At 28.3% G+C, this 24,261-nt stretch overlaps 1 protein-coding gene and 1 long non-coding RNA gene across 2 annotated transcripts in view; both read right to left on the bottom strand.

The window, feature by feature from the left end:
• Positions 1–477: 477 nt before the first annotated feature.
• On the bottom strand, positions 478–2,877 carry LOC140671258 (uncharacterized). Its single transcript, XR_012047702.1, has 3 exons — positions 2,231–2,877; positions 886–1,227; positions 478–786 (listed from the first exon to the last, which is right to left on the bottom strand). It is a non-coding gene; the product is annotated as an uncharacterized lncRNA (long non-coding RNA).
• Positions 2,878–5,500: 2,623 nt separating this feature from the next.
• LOC140670986 (uncharacterized) overlaps positions 5,501–24,261 on the bottom strand; it is a 36,839-nt gene continuing 18,078 nt past the window's right edge. The window contains exons 2-11 of the mRNA XM_072901949.1: positions 12,890–13,034; positions 11,336–11,683; positions 10,822–11,230; positions 10,575–10,699; positions 10,354–10,477; positions 10,103–10,174; positions 9,635–9,926; positions 9,237–9,407; positions 7,387–7,658; positions 5,501–6,588 (exon numbers count right to left, since the gene is read on the bottom strand). Coding sequence (XP_072758050.1) covers positions 6,541–6,588; positions 7,387–7,658; positions 9,237–9,407; positions 9,635–9,926; positions 10,103–10,174; positions 10,354–10,477; positions 10,575–10,699; positions 10,822–11,230; positions 11,336–11,683; positions 12,890–12,912 — 1,884 coding nt within the window. The 5' untranslated portion in view covers positions 12,913–13,034 and the 3' untranslated portion in view covers positions 5,501–6,540. The remainder of the gene's footprint in view (positions 6,589–7,386; positions 7,659–9,236; positions 9,408–9,634; positions 9,927–10,102; positions 10,175–10,353; positions 10,478–10,574; positions 10,700–10,821; positions 11,231–11,335; positions 11,684–12,889; positions 13,035–24,261) is intronic.

The following is a 24,261-nucleotide window of genomic DNA, read 5'->3' on the forward strand; positions in this document are numbered from 1 at the left end:
CTCTCTTGTAACGAAGCCGAGTCCTCTCTTGTAACGAGGCCGAGTCCTCTCTTGTAACGAGGCCGAGTCCTCTCTTGTAACGAGGCCGAGTCCTCTCTTGTAACGAGGCCGAGTCCTCTCTTGTATCAAGGCCGAGTCCTATCTTATATATCGAAAGGCCGAGTCTTCTCTTACACCAAGTGTTAAATAAAGATTCTATTAACCGAAAATAGTATGTGAAAATGTACAACCCTCACGTACAAACTCCATTTACTTTCTAAGACCTATGCCGAAAATTATAAAATAGAAATTAATTAGAGAAAGTATATTTTTATAACGAACATGACATATGCTCACAGCATAATTTATCATAACTGCAATGTATTATAATATATAACTTACATAATCTATACACATGTATTTCAATTCTTTCGATTTGTTTAGTCGAAAGTTTAATTTGCCGAATAAATATTCACCGATTGCATTTATAATCTGCGTTCCTTCTGTTTCGTTCAAGTCTTCTCGACGTTGATCCGATAGTGAAAATCTTTAACGGGCATCGAGAATATGGAATGGTCGGGATGTTTTTCTCTGAGGCAATTCAGTACCTCAAATGTAATTTTATCTGACGCTTTTACAGACGAGTGAGTTACAACCTTTTGGAATTGAAATTTTTGTGCTAACATAGTAGCATACCTTTCCAAAAGTGTCTCTAAATAATTGAACATATGGTCAATCGTTAAACTCTTTAGCCATTCAAGCATTTTTATATTAAAATATCTGTTTGTTAAATCGCAATCAGTTCTTCTGAAAAATTTATATATTAACTGTTCAATAAATACGTATTCTATGAAGCTATAAAGATTCTTATTAGTATATAATATTTCAATTTATATTTAGTTTTACCTTGGAGATCGAAGAAGCAAGCTTTTAAACTCATCCATCATAAAAGAAGAAAAGTCTATGAAAGGATTAAAAACAAAATTGTCATGTTCAAAATTATCTAAATGTGCTTGACATATTACAGTTTGTCTATAAAATGTGTCATTATTGATTAACACTTCGTTATTATAATATTTTTCAATTATATCAGTCAAGAAATTTTGCAATTGTCTAACGTCATTTATGCCTGCTTCCATAAAGTTTAAATGTTTTACATTTGTTTGTTTGTGTTTTTTAAACTATTTCTGCTTATTTTCCTTAGCCTCATTTTTTTGTTTATCATAAAGCATCTTTCCATTAGGCCACCTGTTAAATAAATAAATATGTATAAACTTTATTGCTCCCTTCAAAGTTACAATTATTTATATTACATTTACCAACAGACAACATAAAAAATTAAAGAAATCTTGTACATTTAAAAAAAATTATTAAAAAATGAAAAGAAAAATGTGCCAGGGAGTAGTGCGTGTGTGTACTTATAACAAAACAAATAAAGAGCAAAAGGAATTAGAAAAACAATGTATTCTTAGGTGTAAAAAGTGACAAGTTTAATGATAATATATACATATAATATATATAAAAAAAATACAAATTATATGCAAATACAGGGTGTTTCCTCTAATTAGAGCATTTAACATATTTTTTTTTTTTTTGATAACATAAAAAAATGTCAAAAGCAAAATTATTCGATTTAAAAGAAATGATATCCTGATAAGAATTATAAAATTCTTTTTCTAATGTCATCTTTTATAAGATTTAAAGAACATTCTTTAAATAAGTTGGTATATTTTCATTAACGTAGTAATGTAGCTTACGAAAAAATTCAATCACGTAGGGTTTGTTAATCTTCAAATGACTGAATAAAAAATCATGTTATATATACAATATATGTGTTTATTTTTTATTATAAATATTATAGTGAAAAGGAAAGCGAGTCTGGAAGCAAAGCAGTGACTATTAAAAGAAATTTTCTTGAGATACTTACAATTTTATAAAAAAATAATTTGTTTCCATTTAAATGTGTACAGAGCACGAATTATAATTACTATAAATAGCCAAAATTTTATGCCAAATGCTGAATAAATTTCAATTTGAAATTGTAAATTTTTTTTTATCTCTTTGTAAAGAAAAAGCGGAAAAATTAATTCTTTACAAAATGAACGCATTACTATCCACGTGTAGCTCTTTATAGCTTGTGAAACTTTGGTTTTTTTTTTGTTTTGTTTATTAGAACATATTTATCTATATCATTTTTATAAACCACATTTTTTTACATAACTGATACTTTCGAAAAATTTACAGACATTACCTCTGAGAAAACTTTTTTTCCATAAACGTGTCGTGTTTGGTTGCACACTTGAACTGCTTGCATACGCATCTAAAGTTATTGATATCCTCAATACTAATATCATGGTAGCCAAGAATGATGTCTATTACCTCTTCAGGCAAGCACGCTATTGTAAGCATTATAAAACGTTTTAGTACACCATAAAAAAATGTTATTAAAAACACAATAAATAAAGCTAAGAATATAATTAAAAGCACACGAAATCGACAGCGATGATATTTGATCTTGTCTGTAGAGAACACTAACTTCTTTACACTCCGTTCCTCTATATTCTGAACTATCTGTAAATTTGAATGCTTTTCCACTGTAGCCGATAGTTGTGAAATGACTGTGCTTGCAAAAGAAAAATTCCATCGAAGGATCTCTTAGGAAGTGCACAATGTATCCTATCTGAAATTCTTCGAGTTTCAAAGTATTATTCTTTCCAAAAAAAAAAAACAATTGTTTGGAAGAAAATGTATACCTATCTTTTGTTCATTATTAATCCTAAAAAATACATACGCTTTTTAAAACGTTCTATACCACGGATATAAGTTGGGTTAGATTATAATTTTTACAGATGAGGGTGCAAAAAGAATAAAAATAAAATAAAACTAAGTAAACATATTTTTTAACATTTAAATCAATTATTTTTATCTTTATAAAATTTTATTAAAAATAATTAAAAATGTTATCATTAACTTTAGATGTGTGTGCAGAAGAAATTTCAATACTTAGCCAAATACAAAAACTTTATAGAAAAAAAAGTGTTTTCAGAGGTAATTTTACTTGTTTATCAACTCTACAAAAGAAAATATATTTTATAAAATATATAAAATTGTAAGAAATATAACAAAAAAAAATATAAAAAGGTTAAGAAACAGATCAATGAAAGTTAAATCACATAAAGAGCGCGAGCAATTATTTCCAATAAATTTTTTCAATAATTATATATATATACATATAATTATTGAAAATATTTATTGAAAATAATTGCTCTATACACCATAATTGTTATATACACCAAATTAAATTAGTATATATTATCAATATTAGTACAATCATATTATTGTTATTGTACTAGAAATTATTATAAATAAATATTTATATATTACAAATAATATATATATATATATATGTATGTATATATATATATATGTATGTATATATATATATATATATATATATGTGTGTGTGTATATATATTAATATTTAATGTTCTAATGATTAAAAATCATTAACAATTTTTATATTATTTATTTAAATAATATTTGATATATAATTGATGTGAATTACTTTCAAAAATTATTTTGACTATATTTTGATTAACCTAATCAGCAATTAATTTTACGAAATAAAATCCGTCATCATAGTTTTCTACAATATCAAACTAATATTTCTATTTACATTAATCCATTCAAAAAAGCATTTTATTACTTAAAAAGTTAACCAGATCTTTGTCGAAGTCACTCTTTTTCTCATGCTACAACTATTACAAATATATATAAAAATTTTAATTATATATAATAATTACAATATTAATTAAGCAAAAATGTTTTGCAAACTGATACATTTGTAAATTTGCATTTAAAAAATGCAGTCAATGTGACAAAAACAGATAGAAAAAGTAAAGACAATGTATTTTTAAATTTGTAATGTTAATATCTAGTTTCTTTTTCTCACACCATTAAAATGGCGATTGTTAACATAATTTGAATAGTTTATGTATTCAAAAGTCACAAAAGTTTTGATTGATAAACTATTAAGCAAACTCTTATTTAGAAAAGTAAAAGCGATCTATATACACATAATTTATAACATAAAACTAATTAGTTAAATATATTACGAAATATATTAAGTAAAACAGGAAAAGAAAGACAAAGAAATGCACAGTATATGCAAACTTCATTGTTTTATTGAAGATGTCGTAAGATATAGCCAAAAATATTTGAAAAAAGAATTTTCTACTATTTAATATATCTTAATTATTTTGTTAATTGCTTCAAATCTGATTAATTAATAATTTTAAAAACTTGTAATTTCCTTAATGGTGTTTTTAATTTTTCTATCGACATTTTCTTTTCAATTGTCAAAAATTTTAAAGGCTATAGCCGGATAAGATGGTGAAAATTAGAACTCTTGCTTCGTCGTAAACTGCTATACTTCATTTACTTGTTATTCATTTTCAACATCTCAGGTGCGCGTTTTCTTTAAACGCTTGTATCATCTTGGCTTTTCGTTCTTCGTGTTGTTTGTTCAACTCTTGTCTTCTGCACCATTCTTAATTTGATATGTTTTTAAGTTCCGTGATATCATATGTTTCGATATTCTAACAAAAAATAGACACAAAGATACAAGTATGTTGCATATGTGTAAGCAAAAAATAACAACATAAGATAACAAAATAAAGATCCTAAGTAATCGTGCAATTATTTGCGCAATTTTTATCTTGCAATATACAAATTTTTTATTCAAGAAATGCACAGTATATGCAAACTTCATTGTTTTATTGAAGATGCCGTAAGATATAGCCAAAAATATTTGAAAAAAGAATTTTCTACTATTTAATATATCTTAATTATTTTGTTAATTGCTTCAAATCTGATTAATTAATAATTTTAAAAACTTGTAATTTCCTTAATGGTATTTTTAGTTTTTTATCGACATTTTCTTTTTATTTGTCAAAAATTTTAAAGACTACCCAAGTAGCACATATTCGTTTCAAAAACGTTTCACAAATGTTTCTGCGAAACGTTTTAAAACCGGCTTTTAAAAACGTTTCTAATTGGTTAAAATGTCCACTTAAAAAACGTTAAGGGAAACGTCATTTTCTAACAAAAAAAAAAACGTTTAAGAAACTGTCAAAATACGATTTTTTTCCTTTATTTGTAAAAAATTTGTTTATCCACAGATTCAATAAAATAATGCAAATATGGATATAATCCATCTATTTTCATGTTCTGAATCTCTTCTCGAGATTACATCAGAAGTCAAACTGACAAAAAAAAAATAATTTAAATTATACTTTTAGTACCTGTTTTTTTAGGTTTTATATGCATGTTATGAAAACTTGAATACGAGTTAAGTCTGAACACGCCACGTAGCGGCAAACAAAAGAACACTATATTATAAAATATTATAAAATATTATAAAATTATATTATATTAGTATATTATAAAATAGATCTTTTTTGTCTTGTCGAAAAGATGATCAAAAAGTCATCTTTTCGTCGACTTAACGTAACTATGACTTTTAGAAGACATCTTTTAGACATCTTTTAGTTTTCTGTGCTATCTGGGGATCGTCTTAATAAGTACAGTCTTAATAATGTGTATATATATAATTTTGAATTAAAACATTAATTTTTGTTCTATTTATAGAAACGTAAAATATACGTTTCTTAAACCATGATTTTAAAAATGTTTCTATTGAAACGTTTCTTATTGGTGCTTGACGGTTAAAAAATATTGGATACGTTTAGAAAATGTTTATAAAACGAACATGTGCTACATGGGTATAGCCGGATAAGATGGTGAAAATTAGAACTCTTGCTTCGTCGTAAACTGCTATACTTCATTTGCTTGTTATTCATTTTCAACATCTCAGGTGCGCGTTTTCTTTAAACGCTTGTATCATCTTGGCTTTTCGTTCTTCGTGTTGTTTGTTCAACTCTTGTCTTCTGCACCATTAATCTTCTGCACCTTAATTTGACATGTTTTTAAGTTCCGTGATATCATATGTTTCGATATTCTAACAAAAAATAGACACAAAGATACAAGTATGTTGCATATGTGTAAGCAAAAAATAACAACATAAGATAACAAAATAAAGATCCTAAGTAATCGTGCAATTATTTGCGCAATTTTTACCTTGCAATATACAAATTTTTTATTCAAGAAATGCACAGTATATGCAAACTTCATTGTTTTATTGAAGATGCCGTAAGATATAGCCAAAAATATTTGAAAAAAGAATTTTCTATTTAATATATCTTAATTATTTTGTTAATTGCTTCAAATCTGATTAATTAATAATTTTAAAAACTTGTAATTTCCTTAATGGAATTTTTAGTTTTTTTATCGACATTTTCTTTTTATTTGTCAAAAATTTTAAAGACTATAGCCGGATAAGATGGTGAAAATTAGAACTCTTGCTTCGTCGTAAACTGCTATACTTCATTTGCTTGTTATTCATTTTCAACATCTCAGGTGTGCGTTTTCTTTAAACGCTTGTATCATCTTGGCTTTTCGTTCTTCGTGTTGTTTGTTCAACTCTTGTCTTCTGCATCATTCTTAATTTGACATGTTTTTAAGTTTCGTGATATCATATGTTTCGATATTCTAAAAACAAAAAATAGACACAAAAAAATACAAGTATGTTGCTATGTGTAAGCGAAAAATAACAACATAAGATAACAAAATAAAGATCCTAAGTAATCGTGCAATTATTTGCGCAATTTTCGCCTCGCAATATACAAATTTTTATTCAAGATTGCACATTTATACATGCAAAACTAAATAAAACATCTTAAATAAAAAATGGGCATAATTAAAACACAAATTTTTAAAAATTCTATAATATTGTCTTATAACTTTCTATAAAAATTAAGAAATGAAGTAAAACTAAAGTGCAAAATAAATCTAAAAATAAATCTTTCAAGCAAAATTCTTTTTACAATTATAATAAAATATTGTAAATACCATGAATATATATAATTAAATTGGGAAACATATATTATATATGATTATAAAGAAAGAATCCGAGTAAAAAGCAATATCACAAAAAATAAGGAAATATAAGAATAGAATGTTATGTTAGTGAATTTAGTTTGTGCATCAGTGTCCGCTAGTGCACATTAAAAATTATCGTTATACACAAATTTACAATATAAACGCAAGTAATTTAAACATTAAGATAATTAAATTAATAATTATAATAATATAAAATATTAATTGTATTATTATTTATATTAAAGAATAATAATACCCTTTAGTTTAAGTGTTATGGTTTTTATTCTAATTTTTTAATTACTTACATTAATGTAAATTTATATAAAGTCATATTTTAAAAGAAAAATATTATTTTAGGAAAAAGTAATATTAATTTTCTTGAAAGTAGTAATTATTTTCAACACTTACAATATTTTCTTGTCTTTCCTTCACTTGCATTTGTACCGCTCGTTTTTCTTTGAGAGCAATAACATTTTTAACTATCTTTGACGTCTGTGTAGTCAAAGGTGTTGACGTTGTATTTTTTATAAAGTTAGAAACTTTTTCGAAAAGTATATCAAAATAATTGTCAATATTATTTTGTATTTCTTGTGATGTTTGTTTATCAATGTCTTCTTCCCTTATTATGTCTAATGAGTCCAAACTCTGTTCATTTAAAGATGTTGAGCTTACATTTTCTTCTGTGCAAAAATTTGATTTTAAAAGATTTTTTTATAAGAAGTTTATGTATTAAAATTTGTTTAAAAGAAAACAAATTTAGCCAAATTAAAAAAAATGTTTGTAATGATTTCGACCAACTGTAATACATTTCCGTGTACAACAAATGATTGATTGCTGTGCCCGCCATAATTACCCAGGATCATTTCTTGTTTGTTTACAGTGATAAATAATTTTTTTCAAGTAATTGTTCTCTCTTTAATACACAATGTTATTTTGTACTATTTTGAAAATCATTATTCAATTATTGCAAATAAAGGTTTACCTCCTATCAATCAAATGCGTTTTTCTTGAAAACAGTTAATTTTAACGAAATAAAATAAAGATATTTTTTTTAGAGAAAGATGTTCCTAGAGAAGAATCTAAAAACATAATTTAAAAGTAAAAACCATACCGGCTTTAAACTATTGTAAGTTAGAAGACTTACAGGTGATCAGATTCTGGCTCTCTGAGATAATATAAAAAATTTATCATACTATTTTAAAAATTTTTACTTTATAATAAAAAAAGTTTTCATTAAGATTTACAAAGCAATATAAAAGTTATTTAAAAAAGATGATTCTCAAATTTAAACTTTGGAGACAAATATCTCGGTAGAAATACATTATAGAATAAAATTTTATAGAAACTTATGGGATTATTTTTACTAGCTCTACATGCCCACCTTTATCATACAGTGTTTAATTTTAATCGCCCCAGGCAAATATCTCGAAAATTATGGAAAATATGAAAAATGTTTCAGACAGAAGTTGTATGGTTTCGGTGGAAACATGAGGTGGTGCCACTGATTTGACCTTGAACAATTGTTTGAAGATTTTATGAAAGTCATCTTGAGTTTTCTAAACAAAACATTCTATATATTATTGCATATTCTTGTAGCTCATCTCGAGAGCTTTCCAAAACACTATGATAAAGTATTTTTTTATTAAGCACTTTACGAGTTATAAGGATTGAAAATCACAGTATTTGCCGGCATTAGCATTAAATCCAAGGTGTGTACCGGCCGATGAAAGTAAAACACGATGCTGATCCGGCCGATGAAGATAAGACCCAAAGTTGAGCCGATAACTCAAAAAGTACCTATGAAAAATACTTTATCATAATGTTATGTAAAGCTCTCGAGATAAGCTACAAGAATATGCAATAATATATATGGTGTTCCAATCAAAAATTCAAGATGACCTGCATGTGACCTTCAAACAATTACTCAAGGTCAAATCACTGGCACCATCAAAACCATACAACGTTAGTCTAAAACATTTTTTCATATTTTCTGTATTTTTCAAGATATTTGCCAAAGGTGATTAAAATTAAACCCTGTATGTATATGTATATATATATATATACGTTATACATATGCATCACGTAATAAATCTCTCTTTTGCCCTCTTTCTATCTCTCAATTTTTCATATCTTTCTATATTATTTCTCTCTTATTCAAACAACTTTTTCGCAGACAACAGGAACGAAGCAGCACATGAATTTGACAATCAACAACCAATCAGCATCACGGAAAAGAGACAACAATGTCAATAATATACCTATTTCAGAAAAGGGATTTTTAGATATTGCTTCGACAGTTATAGCAACATTGTGTGGGAAAAGTCTTGCCAGCATTTTGTTTGGTACGTAATGAGTGCCCTCAAATTTACAGAAATAGCGACCTATTTCGCTATTTTCGATCCATTTCGGTGTTGTTAAGGTTATAGCGTCTAAAATAAAAAGGACGAAGAATAAATTATTCATAATCAACAATAAAAATAAAAATCAATAAATGAAATAATATAATAAACAAACAATAACTAAAATAAATAAAATAAATAAATTAAAAATAATAAGATATAAACCAAAATAAAATACTTCATATTGTGTAAAAAAAGAGGAACTCGTACGTTAAACAAATATAATTTAAAATGAAGATGTCTAACGATATTTATACCTTCTTGCACGTAACACATTTCATTATTTTCGGTAAGAATTAAGTAATGTGTCTGTTGTTCTGCACTACAAGTATTGTAGACCTTCAATGGCATTACATAATAGTCTGATATATTTTCCCCATTTCTTCTAGAGAACGTAACATTATTTCTGTCCTTATAGTAATGCCATCCGATTATCACGCCAGTCGAACAATCTGTAGATTGATGCTTATGTGTTACAATTGTTCCAACCGCAAATTTTACTGCTCGTGGTCTTAATTCATGAACTTGAGATTCCTTCTTTTGCAAAGTCTGAAAAAATTACATTTTTGTTAAATATTTTTACCAAGTATAATAATGTTTAAATAGCTTTTTGCACTAAATTCTGGATATTTATAATTCATGTATACATAATTGTATGTGTTATCAGAGAAACACGAAATAGATTTCTCTCTATTATTTATATGCATCATGTTCTAATTACATACCACTTGCAAAATCTTACTGTACTTCCATATTTCAGATTTCAAGTGAGAGTACTCAGTAAGATATAACATAATCTGTAATGTTGAAAAAAAAAGATTAAATATATAAATATATAAACAAGATTACAAACGCGATAATGAAAAATAATTCTTTTTTTCTTATAAAGTTTATTTTATTGATTAATATCTTTGGCGTGATTATGAATTTATTAATTATGTTAATAGAAATTATACAGACGTAGTTGGAGGCTAACCTTTTTTTCTGATGTTATTTGTAATATAGTACCGTTTAATGATAACCGTTGCATCATGAAACCACCTGGGAATTCGTTAGATCTTACAGTAAAATATGTTACCATTTCTAGACTGTGCCAATTACTGTAAACAATAAATCATAATATATGATAATGTATCTATATAATAAGAGTAAAATTATTGAAAGATCAAATAATTTTTAATGTATTATTATACTTACTGTCCTAGATAAAGACGCCGGTCGGAATCTTCTAGTATTATTTTGAAATGTAGACCAAGTCTATTAGCCACGCTGTGACATATTATTAATAAAATTAATTCTTCGCCACATTTATTTTCTAAGACCTATACCGGATATTATAATATAGAAATTAATTAAAGAAAATATACTTTTCCATATAACGAACATGACATATACTCACAGCATAATTTATCATAACTGCAATGTATTATAATATATAACTTACATAATCTATACACATGTATTTCAATTCTTTTGATTTGTTTAATTGAAAGTTTAATTTGCCCAATAAATAATCACCGATTGAATTAATAATCTTCGCTCCTTCGGTTTCGTTCCAACAATTCTCGTCGTTGATCCGATAGTGAAAATCTTCAGCGGGCATCGAGAATATGGAATGATCGGGATGTTTTTCTCTAAGGCAATTCAGTACCTCAAATGTAATTTTATCTAATGACTCTTTTACAGACGAGTGAGTTACAACCTTTTGGAATTGAAGTTTTTGTGCTAACATAGTAGCATACCTTTCCAAAAGTGTCTCTAAATAATTGGACATATGGTCAATCGTTAAACTCTTTAGCCATTCAAGCATTTTTATATTAAAATATCTTTTTGTTAAATCGCAATCAGTTCTTCTGAAAAATTTACATATTAACTGTTCAATAAATACATATTCTATGAACTTATGAAGATTCTTATTAATATAAAATATTTTAATTTTTATTTATACTTAGTTCTACCTTGGAGATTGAGTAAGCAAGCTTTCTATCTCATCCGTCATAAAAGAAAAGTGTACGAGAAATTTGGGATTAAAAAAGATTTCGTAATTTTTATTAAAAGAATTATCGAAATATGTGTTACGTAATACGGTTCGTCGGTAATACGTGTCATTATTGATGAATGCTTCGTTATAATATTTCTGAATTACAATATTTAAGAAATTTTGCAATTGTCTAACGTAATTTGTGCCTGCTTCCATAAAGTTTAAACGTTTTACATTTTTTTGTTTGTAATTTTTAAACTTTTTCTGTTTATTTTCCTTAGTCTCATTTTCTTGCTTATCATACAGCTTCTTTCCATTAGACCATCTGTTAAATAAATAAATATATATAAACTCTATTGAACTTCTCAAAGTTACAATTATTTATATTACATTTACCACCAGACAACATAACAATTTAAAAAAACCTACATCTAAAAAAATCATTAAAAAAATGAAAAGAAAATTGTTTCAGGGACTAGTGTGTGAGTATTTTTAATCTATTTATTTTACTTATTTTAGTTGTTGTTTCTTTATTATATTATTTTATTTATTGGTTTTTTATTCTTATTGTTGATTATGAATAATTTATTCTTCGTGTTTTTTATTTTAGACGCTGTAACTTTAATAAAACCAAAATGGATCAAAAATAACGAAATAGGCCGCTATTTCTGTAAATTTATAAATACTTACAACAAAACAAATAGAGAGCAAGAGGAATTAGGAAAACAATGTATTCTTTAGATGTAAAAACGTGACAAGCTTAATGATAATATATTATATAATATATATAAAAAAATCAATATACAAAATATAAGATAATAGAGGTAAATACAGAGTGTTCCCTCTAATTTCTGTTTTTTTTTTTATGACATGAAAAAATGTCAAAAGCAAAATTATTCGATTTAAAAGAAATGATATCCTGACAAGAATTATAAAATTCTTTTTCTAATGTCATCTTTTATGAGATTTAAAAAACATTCTTTGAATAAGATGACATATTTTCATTAACGTAGTAATGTAGCTTACGAAAAAATTCAATCACGTAGGGTTTGTTAATCTTCAAATAACTGAATAAAAAATCATGTTATATGTATATACAATATATATGTTCATTTTTTATTATAAATATTATAGTAAAAAAGAAAACGACTCTGGGAGCAAAGAAGTGATTATTAAAAGAAATTTTCTTGAGATACTTGCAATTTTATAAAAAATTAATTTGCTTCCATTTAAATGTGTACAGAGCACGAATTATAATTACTATAAATAGCCAAAATTTTATGCCAAATGCTGAATAAATTTCAATTTGAAATTGTAAATTTTTTTTAATTTCTTTGTAAAGAAAAAGCGTAAGCGGAAAAATTAATTCTTTACAAAATGAACGCATTACTATCCACGTGTAGTTCTGTATAGCTTGTGAAACTTTGGCTTTTTTTTTGGTTTTGTTTATTAGAACATATTTATCTATATCATTTTTATAAACCACATTTTTTTACATAACTGATACTTTCGACAAATTTACAGACATTACCTCTGAGAAAACTTTTTTTCCATAAACGTGTCGTGTTTGGCTGTACACTTGAACTGCTTGCATACGCATCTAAAATTATTGATATCCTCAATACTAATATCAACGTAGCTAAGAATGACGTTTATTATCTCTTCAGGCAAGCACGCTATTGTAAGCATTATAAAACGTTTTAGTACACTATAAAAAAATGTTATTAAAAACACAATAAATAAAGCTAAGAATATAATTAAAAGCACACGAAATCAACAGCGATGCTATTTGATATTGTCTGTAGAGAGCACTAAATTTTTGGGACTCGACCTTATATTCTGTAAATCTGCTCTTCCACTGTTGCCGATAGTTCTAAAATTCCATGGATGAATCTCTTAGAAAAGACACAATGTACGCTACCTGAAACTCTTGGAATTTCAAAGTATTATTCTTTCCAAATAAGAAAAAAATTGTTTAGAAGAAATGTATACCTTTCTTTTGTTCATTATTAGTCTTAGAGAATTAGTCTTAGTATTAGAGAAGACATATTTTCTAAAACTTTTTATATCATGGATATGGGTTGGGTTACATTAGAATTTTTACGGATGAAGATGCATGAAGAACGAAACTAAATAAACATATTATTTAACATTTAAATCAATTATATATTTATCTTTCTGGTATTTTTTTAAAAATAATGAAAAAGAAAAGAAATTATAAGAATGTAAATAAAAGAACAATAAAGCAAAAAAAAATATAAAAGCAGATTTACTTTCCTGTGAAATATTAAGAATCATTTTTTATAGAAATTTACATAAGAATAAATGGGACATTCCATACGAAATTGACCACTTTTTTCCGCGAACATTTTTTATTTGCTTCATTTTTTTTTATGTTTTTACACTTATTGAAAGTAGTTTCTACGATTTTTTTTAGATTTATCTCCATCCATACTCGAGTTATAAATTAAGAAAAGAAATTAATAAAAAAAAATTTAAATAGTTATTACTTTAAGAAGAATAAAGATATTGGCATTTATCAGATGGTCACCTTTTTTGTTTTTGAATGTAGTTTCCGAAAAAAATATAAAAAAATTTTTTTAAATAATTTGACATTGTTTTAGTCAATTTTAATCGAAATTATTTTTTTCCTTAATGAGACCCCTTCGATTTTTTTTCCAAAAAATTGATATATATATATATATATATATATCAATATATATAAAGGGTAATTCAGATCACCCGTGCCAGGCGAATATCTCGAAAACTGAGAACGGTAGAGAAAAATGTTTCCTACAAAAGTTGTAGGGTATCAAGTAACCCATTACATAATAATATTAGTAAGACCTTTAATAACGTTTTCAAGGTCACGTGAAAGTCACCTTCAATTTCTTAAATGGAACCTACTATTTTTTATTACATATTCTTTTAGCTTACCTCAAAAGCTTTCCAAAACACTAAATAAAATATTTTTTCATTAAATACTGTTCGAGTTATAAGGATTCAAAGTTGTAGTATTTTGAAATACAAAATATCTCGTAAAATATTCATTTTTCGATTAACTTATCTTAATACTTTTATGCACAGAATAATGGGACGAATCAATTGGCGTAAAGAAAATACATAATTATCTTTAAAAAAAAATCTGAATTTGCAACTGGCAGTTACACATTTTTACTTTATATATATATATATATATATATATATATATATATATATATATATATAATATATATAATATATATAAAATATATATAAATATATATATATACACAATATTTCTGCGCAAATTCATACTGACAACTGCAAAGTGGGAGAACCTTTAGATTTATTATTGGTAATTTCAGAATAGGGATAAACAAAAGTGTAAAAAAGTTCTGTAGCGTATAAGACGCACGTGCTCTTGAAAATATTGTACAATACAATTAAAAGTACATAAAAATATAAGTTTCTCAGTAGATTTCATATGATTATAAATAGAGTATTAATGATACGCGAATAGTTTAGTCCGATCTTCTCGAATTAAATTACTTTTTTGTGTTTTACTAAAAATTTTTAAATAAAAAGATTATCGAAAGAGCTCCGAATTAATAAATATAAATAAGTAAGTAAGAAAGAGGCAGTAGGAGCGAGGAGATGTGAATATAAAATTATAAGTTTTTTATATGTAGATGATATGTCGCAATTGTATTGACATTAAGTACATTGGTAACATTCTATAGAATGACGGAAATTATAATAAAAATTTGAACGTTTTGATTCATGTTTTGAATCCTCTTCAGCATAATATATAAATTAAATAAATGAATTATAAGTAGATAAAAACGAAATTAATGAGAAAACATCGCATAAAGGCGTAAAACATGTGTGAACATAAAATTCGTGATCGTATTCGCTTGATTAAATGGATCAATGCCTCAGAACCGCTGTACATATTTATCGCATGTTAGTTGTATAAATTACATATATATAAAACGATCCAACTTGTTCGGCTCTTTTATTGTACGGCTTGCATAATAATCCCGCGAGGCAATTCTTCGTTTCCAGACCGAGGGAGGTATGCAGTTAGATTGAGGGGTTAAGTAGGATATGCATTCCGTTTGTGTGTTGTTGAATCTATGGTATATATATCGCGCAACTGTTTGATGTTTAACGTGTAGTTTTGCCGATGGTACAGATGGTAATGATCACATCTCCTCGCTCCTACTGCCTCTTTCTTACTTACTTATTTTTAAATAAACTTCTTTTTATAATGGCTACGATCATTAACTTCTATCAATTTATAAATTAAATAACATTTAATATTAAAATATATTTTATAATATTTAATATTGCAATGCATAGCACATAAAAACTATACCGAATAAAACGTTATACATTTCTTCCATTTCCTTTCTCCTCTTTCTTCTTCGTCTTCAATTTCATCTTCTTTACTCAACTTTACTTTAATATAATTTCTTTTTATTCACTAATTACAAACTGTCAAAAATTTGCACGATATAACCGCAAACCGACACGAGTGACGCAAGTCATAACGCACTCGACTCGATCATCGGCTGTCAATTAGATCCGCGGAAAAGCAATAATAGAATCGATAAAATCGATAAGAACGTACTTCGCGTTTCATGAATTTTTCATATAGGATATGCTGGGGCCACAAAATGTCGATAATATGGAAAAAAAATATTTGGGGCTGCAGAGCACAATGGAACATATAAAGAACAGGAAAGAGATATTATGATTAGGACTAAGAAACGAGGAGTACCCAGTGAGAAATGACCATCAAATCAACCTCAAATTGATATCGAATCAATGCAATTTACATCAATTCGATGTCATTTCGATGTCGACTCAATAAATATCCTTTCTCACTGGGTAAAGACCAAATCTTTATTCTTTTATTGTGCATTGTACCATCTATTTATAAAGGTTGAAACGCACTATTCTTAAATTCTTATTCCTTTTCTCTAATATCTAAAAGCTCCAGTTCCTTTATATTTTTCATTGCACTAGAGCCCTTACACACACACATACACACACACACACACACACACATGTAAACAGATGTAAATAATTATTGAGTCTTTTTATATTTGATGTATATATATTTTAAGTACATGTAGGTTTATGTGCAATAAAATAAATATTCTTAATCAATAATTTTCTCAATCAATTTTTTTAATTGAATATAAACTGTACAAAATATATTTGCAATAAAAATTGTTTTTTTATTTTTTTTATACTTGGAATAAAGTGTATGTCAAACATATTAAATATAATATATATATTAAATTAAACTGTTAATTTATTATTTTTTATTAATTATTAGAGTTTATATTATTTAATTAATTTTTTAATTATTTTTATTTATAAATTTTGCTAAATGCACTAGTACTGTTCACAAAGGCTGCGAACTTGTACTAAAACATATGTATATGTATACATAAATATATAATAAAAGTAATTAAAATAATAAGATAATTAATATTACAGTTTTTTGAAAAAATGAATATTATAACATTAAATATATAATAATTTTTATAAAATTTTAAATATGTATTTTATTTGAAATAATAGGCTAAAGTGATAACATTATTCGGATAAACAGATACAATTTTTTTTATCTAACTATAAATAATAATCCGAATTATATTGTGGTGTCATTTCAACTGCAAAAATCTCATTAATCTATTAAAATTATTTTGAAATCAATAAAATAAGAAATATATTTTATAGGATTATTTTATAGATATATTTTATATTTTATAGATAACAAAAGATTGCCGATGCCGAAGAGCCGAAAGCGAAAACGAGAACGAGGACGAGTAAAGAGCAAGCGAGATGGTCAACATCAAAAGGAGTTCCGAAGTTTCGTTCACGAGTCTTTCTTCATCTCCAGTCTTTTGTATCATTTTTCATCTTGTTGCAGAAAATAAAACAATTTTTACATTTCGCATTTTATTGATCCGAAAATAATTGCAATGGATTAATGAGATTTTTGCGATTTAAATAAGACCAAAGACATCGAGAGCTTTCCAAAACACTTATGATAAAGTATTTTTTGAGTTATGAGACTTGAAAATTGCAATATTTTGACATAAAATATTTACATGATAACCATATATGATATATAAAATTATATATAACTATATTTGACAAAACATAATTAGATATTAACAAAATCCATAATTTATATTGCCTTTTTTCCTGGGTTTTGTATTATTTTTTTTTATATCGTCCTTTTGGCGACCCTTTTGTTCTATCGGGAGTCTCACCGAAGAGGGGGAAAGAGAGAGAGCGGCGAACGACCAGGAGGAGCGCAGGATCCACGAGACAAGTAGCATAGTAGTAAAGAAACAGTGTGTCAGGTAACAGTCAAATAAGGCAGACTATATAAGGTAAGACATAAGTCAAATTATTTCTAAATTAGTAAATTTATTTCTAAATAAAGTGACAATAATATCGGCAATGAAGAGCCAACGCAGGTGTAGAGCGTAAATTAATTTCCAGGATAAATATTGATTCAACATAGCTAAAATAGTAAATTAGCAAAACATCATTTATTAAAATTTGTAACATAGCAAACTGGCTGACTAATTATTTCTTATTAGTCTTCATCGAAATGAAACTAACAAGGAAAGGGTTGAAAGTGTCCTCCCCCGATTTTAATAAGCTTTGAATATGTTGTAGTCTAACAATAAGTCAAAATAGGGGACATGTATTTTTTTATATGTGCTCTTACGGCCGTTAAGGGAGTGAAAAAAACATTTGTGTATGCATTATTTTGCAGAACATCATAATTGTAAATAGTATGAAACATAAGAATTATTCGTTTTTCTCTAAATAATAATATTTATTACTATGTAATAATAGAGGTAATAATTATTTTTACACGTTATAAAGAACGCAGTCTAAATAAATGGCATTGTGGCATTTATGGAGAATATTATCAACTTTAGAGATTTAATGCACGTTGTTTGCATGTGATTTTTTTCACTCATAATTATCATTTTCATTTTATTTAATCAAAAAACAATTTTTGATGAAGTGAGTAATAAACAAAATAAAAGTGATAAGAAGAGGTTCAAGGGGTTCAATTCCCTTACCAAAAAGAAACAACTAAGCGAACGGCCTATTGACTTACAAGGGGAGTGTTAGGCATTCGTCTCACCGATTTTGTTGAAATTTTATAGAAATGTAGTATAGAATGGGTATAGACATAACTATAGCTATTAGGAGACGACGCACTTCTCAACCATTGACGAGAAATCGCGGTTTGAATTTTAGTGCGCTCGTTTAATCTACTTGCAGTAAAGCATTCATCGAGCGTCGGCAAGGCGCAGCGAACTGAGCGCCGCGCTAGAAACTTTATGGTTGCGCGTTTGCGCCACGTTATTACCTTTTTTTTATTTTTTTTTATACAGTTTTAATAAAAAAAATCTTTTATGCATTTGAACTTTTCTTAGTTTTAAGTTTTTTATTTTTGTTTTAAAATGGACAATTCAAATATTATAAGAACATATGTATATATTATGTGTTCATATAAACGACGAAATTTATATGTATAGAAGTTTAAACATATATTTATTGATTTTATATATATATATAAGATAAAATTTTATAATATAAAAAAATTTTATGAAATAATTGCAAATAATAATTTTATAGTAGCTCTTTTTGTATACGTATATATATATATATATATATATATATACGTCTACAAAAAGAGCTACTATAAAATTATTATTTGCAATTATTTCATAAAATTTATTCATATTATAAAATTTTATCTTTTTCAATTTTTCATATTATAAAACAAAGAAAAATTTCATCTCGTGAAAATGCTGTAAAAATTCTCTCTGCCTGGCCCGGGCTTATTCAAGGCTCTCCGGGAACGAGCAATTGTATTACTTCTAGAGGAATTTTTACCAACTTAGTCATATGTTTGTGCATGTTGCAAGCGTTGATGACATTAGGACAATCCAAGTCACATTTTCCACCTTCTTTTAATGTTGACATTTTAATATTTTTGTCCCGTCCCCGCGGGTATTGGGATATCTCCTTAGAGATTTCCCCTGCATAAACAAAAAAAAAGGTTAGTAAAAATTGTTTTTTTTTCTTTATTATCAATATATATATATATATATATATGTATATGTATATAAGACTTCTCAAGATGGCGGGTAGAGAGTAACGGGTTTAAAGTGAGAGTGTGGGAAGTCCAAGGTTTTAAGAAGAACGAGGAGGGGATGGGAAGAAAGTAAGAATGGAGTGGAAAGCGGAGGGAAAGAAATGGGAGGTAGAAGATGGAGGAGAGTAAGGGCAGAGGGGCAGGGAAATAGAGGTAGTTGAAGGTAAAGGATGGTAAGGGGAAGGCTGGGAGATAGGGAAGGGTAAGAGAAAAAGGGAAAAGCTGTAGGGCGTGAAAACACTCCAGCAACCCTTAGGGGAGTCCGGAATAAATTCTATTCTATTCTATTTTATTCTATTTTATATATATATATATTTTTTTTTTCCAGTGTCATCAAAAGATAGGCTAATTTGACAACACTAAAAATGTACATTTTATTACATACATGAGTATACTCATACACTCGACAACAGAAAATTATTACTGAAACATAATAGTAATTTATTTTTTGTAATTAGATTACTAAATAAAAAGCGCGTTTTATTTTACTTATGTCGTTATTCTTATTCTTTTTTTAATGATTTTATTAATAAATTACAAGCGGAATACGATGTTTTAAGCAACTGAAATAATAAAAAAATATTTGAGACCATTATAAATACGTTTATATTTATAAATAAATATAAGTGGTAATAATAATATATTTATGTACGTAGCACATTTACAAAAATTATTTTTTTAAATTTAAGTTAAATTTATTTATAAAAACAATTTTCTTTAATTAAAAGTAATTAAATAAAAAATAACTATACTATGGTGTTATTAATCAATTGGATTGTACATTAAGATTAATTTTTCTATACTAACCTCTACGAAGGATTCCAAATTCAAAGTAATGATATGTACGGTACAAATTTCGATAGATATTGTCGAACGTTTCATCATTATCAAAAGGCCTTTTTTAGCATTATTATTCAAGATTGGCCAATTTATTTCAAACATTTTATCTGCGAGTTGGATACTCTATAGATAAAATATATAAAACATTTATATTTAACGATCTTTATTTTACTAGACATACCTTTACTTTGACTTTATTTCCAAACCAGCAATAGATAAATATCTGCGTCAATATGCAGGATGTGTACATAACTAATGGAATTGTATTTCGCGCCTCTTCCTCAAGATAACAAGTAGTACTCCTCAATTCCATGCCGAGGGCGCCACAATATTTAAAGCTAGAATAAAAAATACTTCTCCATCTAGGCGTTATCCCCATTCCATCGGGCCCAATACGTCATTCTTTGTTTTTGTGCCGAGGTGATCACATCGATAGATTGATAATGGGAAAGAGAAAGTACAGAGCGGATTCGGAGGATGAATTCAAGGAAAATAGATTAGTAAAGAAGATGAAACGACTGTTAAAGGATTTTAAAAGACATAAAGATCGGTTACAGAGAAAACGCTCAAGTAAGTATCAGGTCAGACGAACAAGCGGTAATAAATTTAGACCCCTTGAAGGAAAGGGGGGAGGGGGTATACATATGTATATCCGTTAGGAAAGAATAGGATATTAAAATATAATACTTTTTCGTCGCGTCATAGGTCTAACCTATTGACGAACCACAGGCCCTAACCTGTTGGCGAGATTTATTTTTGAGACGAAAAGTATTCACACTCGAAAAAAGTGATGAAAAAACGTTGCATTGTTTTTTCACAGTTTTGATAAACATTTGTCGCGTCATAGGCCTAATCTATTGACGAGCCACAGGCTCTAACCTGGGGACGAGATTTATCTCAAGACGAAAAATATTCACGCTCGAAAAGAGTGATGAATAAACATTGCATTATTTTCACTGGTTAAATAAACATTCGTCGCGTCATAGGCCCAGCCTATTGACGGGCCACAGGCTCTAACCTGTGAGCGAGCCTTGTCTCAGAGACGAAAGACACACATCTAATTATTAGATAATAAAGGGCAGTGTTTTTATACATAAATTAGTCATGTCTAAATTTAATCTTGTCGACTCACAGGCTCTAACCTGTGAGAGACTTTATTCCAAGATAAGAGGTATACTAAATACATTTTCTTGACATATTTCGTAAGACATACGGTCTTATCATTTAATGAAGGTGGATCACCAACCTAATGTAAAAATAATCTTGTATTTTCGTATAAACTGAAAATGATTCTAAAAATAGAGTTATGGTTATTAGGTAGCCGTGAGATGGAATCAAAAGAGGTTGGTCGGAAACGATTGAGGTCGTTCAAGGAAACGAACTTCGAAGATCTGTCACAGAGCCCTTCTAGATCTCCACCTAGATCCTTACGAGATACATCACCTTCAATATACGGCGAGTTCAGTCAGGAACTGACAGAAGGCGAGGGTTTGACTTCAAATCATTCCCAGGATCCTCCTAATAACACTATCGCAACATCGGCGGAAAACACCATAAGAAATCAGCCAATAGTATCAGGTGTGGAGGCACCCTCTGAGATCCAGAAAACTGATATCCCGAGTCAGGAAGAAGGGACCATCGTTGAAGACCTGAATCTGGAGATCTTAGAGGCAATTGGCAAACGGGTTGCGGAAGATAGAGTACTAGCTCCAGCCATCCCAAAAAGCATTGCTGTTCGACTGGAGGATATTTTAAAGAAAGGGTTATCAAAAGAGGAGAAAGAGAAGTTGCTCAAGGAGCATGTACCGCCAAAGAATTGTGTCTTGATTGACCCTCCAAAATTAAACAAGGAGATTAAGGTCTCAATAGGTGAAACATCAACAAAGCGTGACGATCGTACCATGATCAAACAAAAGAAGATCACGGCGTGCCTAGCCTTGCTGGGTGGTGTTATTGTGGATGTCATTAATAACAAGCAAGATGAGAAATTATCGCTCTCACAAATTACTCTAGTAAAAAAACTTAGTGAGGCTGCACGATTATTGGCGGATTTACAGAGGGATGAAACCCTGACTCGTAGGAGTCTAATTTTAGCTGCAATTAGTAGCTCTCAAAAAGATACTCTAGAGGAAGCAAAAGCCGATGAGTGGCTCTTTGGCCAGAAGTTGGGAGAAAGACTAAAAGCAGCAAAATCAATCGAACGATCCGGTAAGGAATTGAAGGCAAAACTGAAGAACCCGCCTCGACGTCAGCCTTTCAAAGCCAGAATGTCAGGCGGGTACCGGAACAAGAATTACAGAAACCAGTCCAACAAGAAAGACTGGGGAAATCAGAGCGGGGGAGACCGCAACTCCCAGTCACAGACGTTAACGCAGAAGAAAACTTAAATTATGTAAGTAGTCCGGCTGGCAGGTTGAAACTGTACTTAGAGGAATGGAAAAAACTAACTTCTGATGTCAGGATTTTAGACTGGATAATAGGATACAAAATTCCTTTCGCTAAATCAGATGGTTCAAGTAGGTTGATTCTCAATCTTAAAAGATTAAACGAATTTATCAAAACGGATCACTTCAAATTAGAAGACTATAAAGTAGCTTGTAAATTGATAAGCCCAAACTGGTTTATGGGAAAATTGGATCTCCAGGATGCTTATTACATGATTCCTATTGATAAAGAATTTAGAAAATATTTAAGATTTTCATTTGATAACAGCCTCTATGAGTTTAATTGCTTGCCTTTTGGTCTCAACACAGCGCCATATGTTTTCACAAAAATTATGAAACCGGTGATAAGTTATTTAAGAAATTTAGGGTTTCTATCAGTCATTTATCTTGATGATTTATTACTTTTAAGTAATACATATTCAGATTGTTTAAGAAATATTAAGGCATCTGTAGAGTTTTTAGAAAAGATTGGTTTTATTATAAATGAAGAAAAAAGTTGTAAAATTCCATCACAAATTTGTACTTTTCTGGGATTTATTCTAAATTCACGAAATATGACATTGGAGTTATCACAAGAAAAAAGACAAAAGCTCCAGAATCAAATTAAAATTTTCAAAAAATTAGATAAATGTAAAATTAGAGGATTTGCACAACTGATAGGATCCTTAGTGTCTTGTTGCCCTGCTATTAAATACAGTTGGGCACACGTAAAGAATCTCGAGAGAGAAGAATACTTGGCGCTTTTGAGAACAAAGGGCAATTATGAAGCAGTAATGCATTTAGCTCGAAATTTACAAAGTGATTTTGCTTGGTGGGAATTAAACGTTTTGCATAGGAATTCAAGCTTGGCTAGTCGAAGTTTTAGGTTCGAAATTTTCTCAGACGCCTCCCTCACTGGTTGGGGGATTTCATGTGGTACTAATAGAACACATGGATTGTGGAATGAATCCGAAAGGTTACACCATATCAATTATTTAGAACTTTTGTCGGCATTTTTTGGACTCAAATGTTTTGCCAAAGATCTTAGGAATTGTGACATTCTATTAAGAATTGACAACACCACTGCAATTGCTTATATAAATCGTATGGGTGGTGTAAGTTTTAAAAAGCTTAGCGATCTTGCTAAAACCATTTGGAAATGGTGTGAAGAACGTGAACTATTCATTTTTGCGTCTTATATTTCATCAAAAGATAATGCAGTAGCGGATTTTGAATCCAGAAGATTGGATAAAGAAACAGAGTTCGAAATATCTGATGTAGCTTTTCGGAAGATCGTTAAAAGATTAGGGAACCACATCCTCTTTGGAAGTCGCTTACCCTGGTGGCCGGGCTATTATCAGGAAAACCTTCTTGCTAAAAGGTATTCCGGAGGAATCCGTGAAAATCACTATGTCCTCCTTAAGCGAATCTTCCTTAAAGCAATACGAT

This window comes from Anoplolepis gracilipes, chromosome 11 (assembly GCF_047496725.1).
Source record: "Anoplolepis gracilipes chromosome 11, ASM4749672v1, whole genome shotgun sequence".
In the NCBI taxonomy this organism is placed as follows: Eukaryota; Metazoa; Arthropoda; class Insecta; order Hymenoptera; family Formicidae; genus Anoplolepis; species Anoplolepis gracilipes.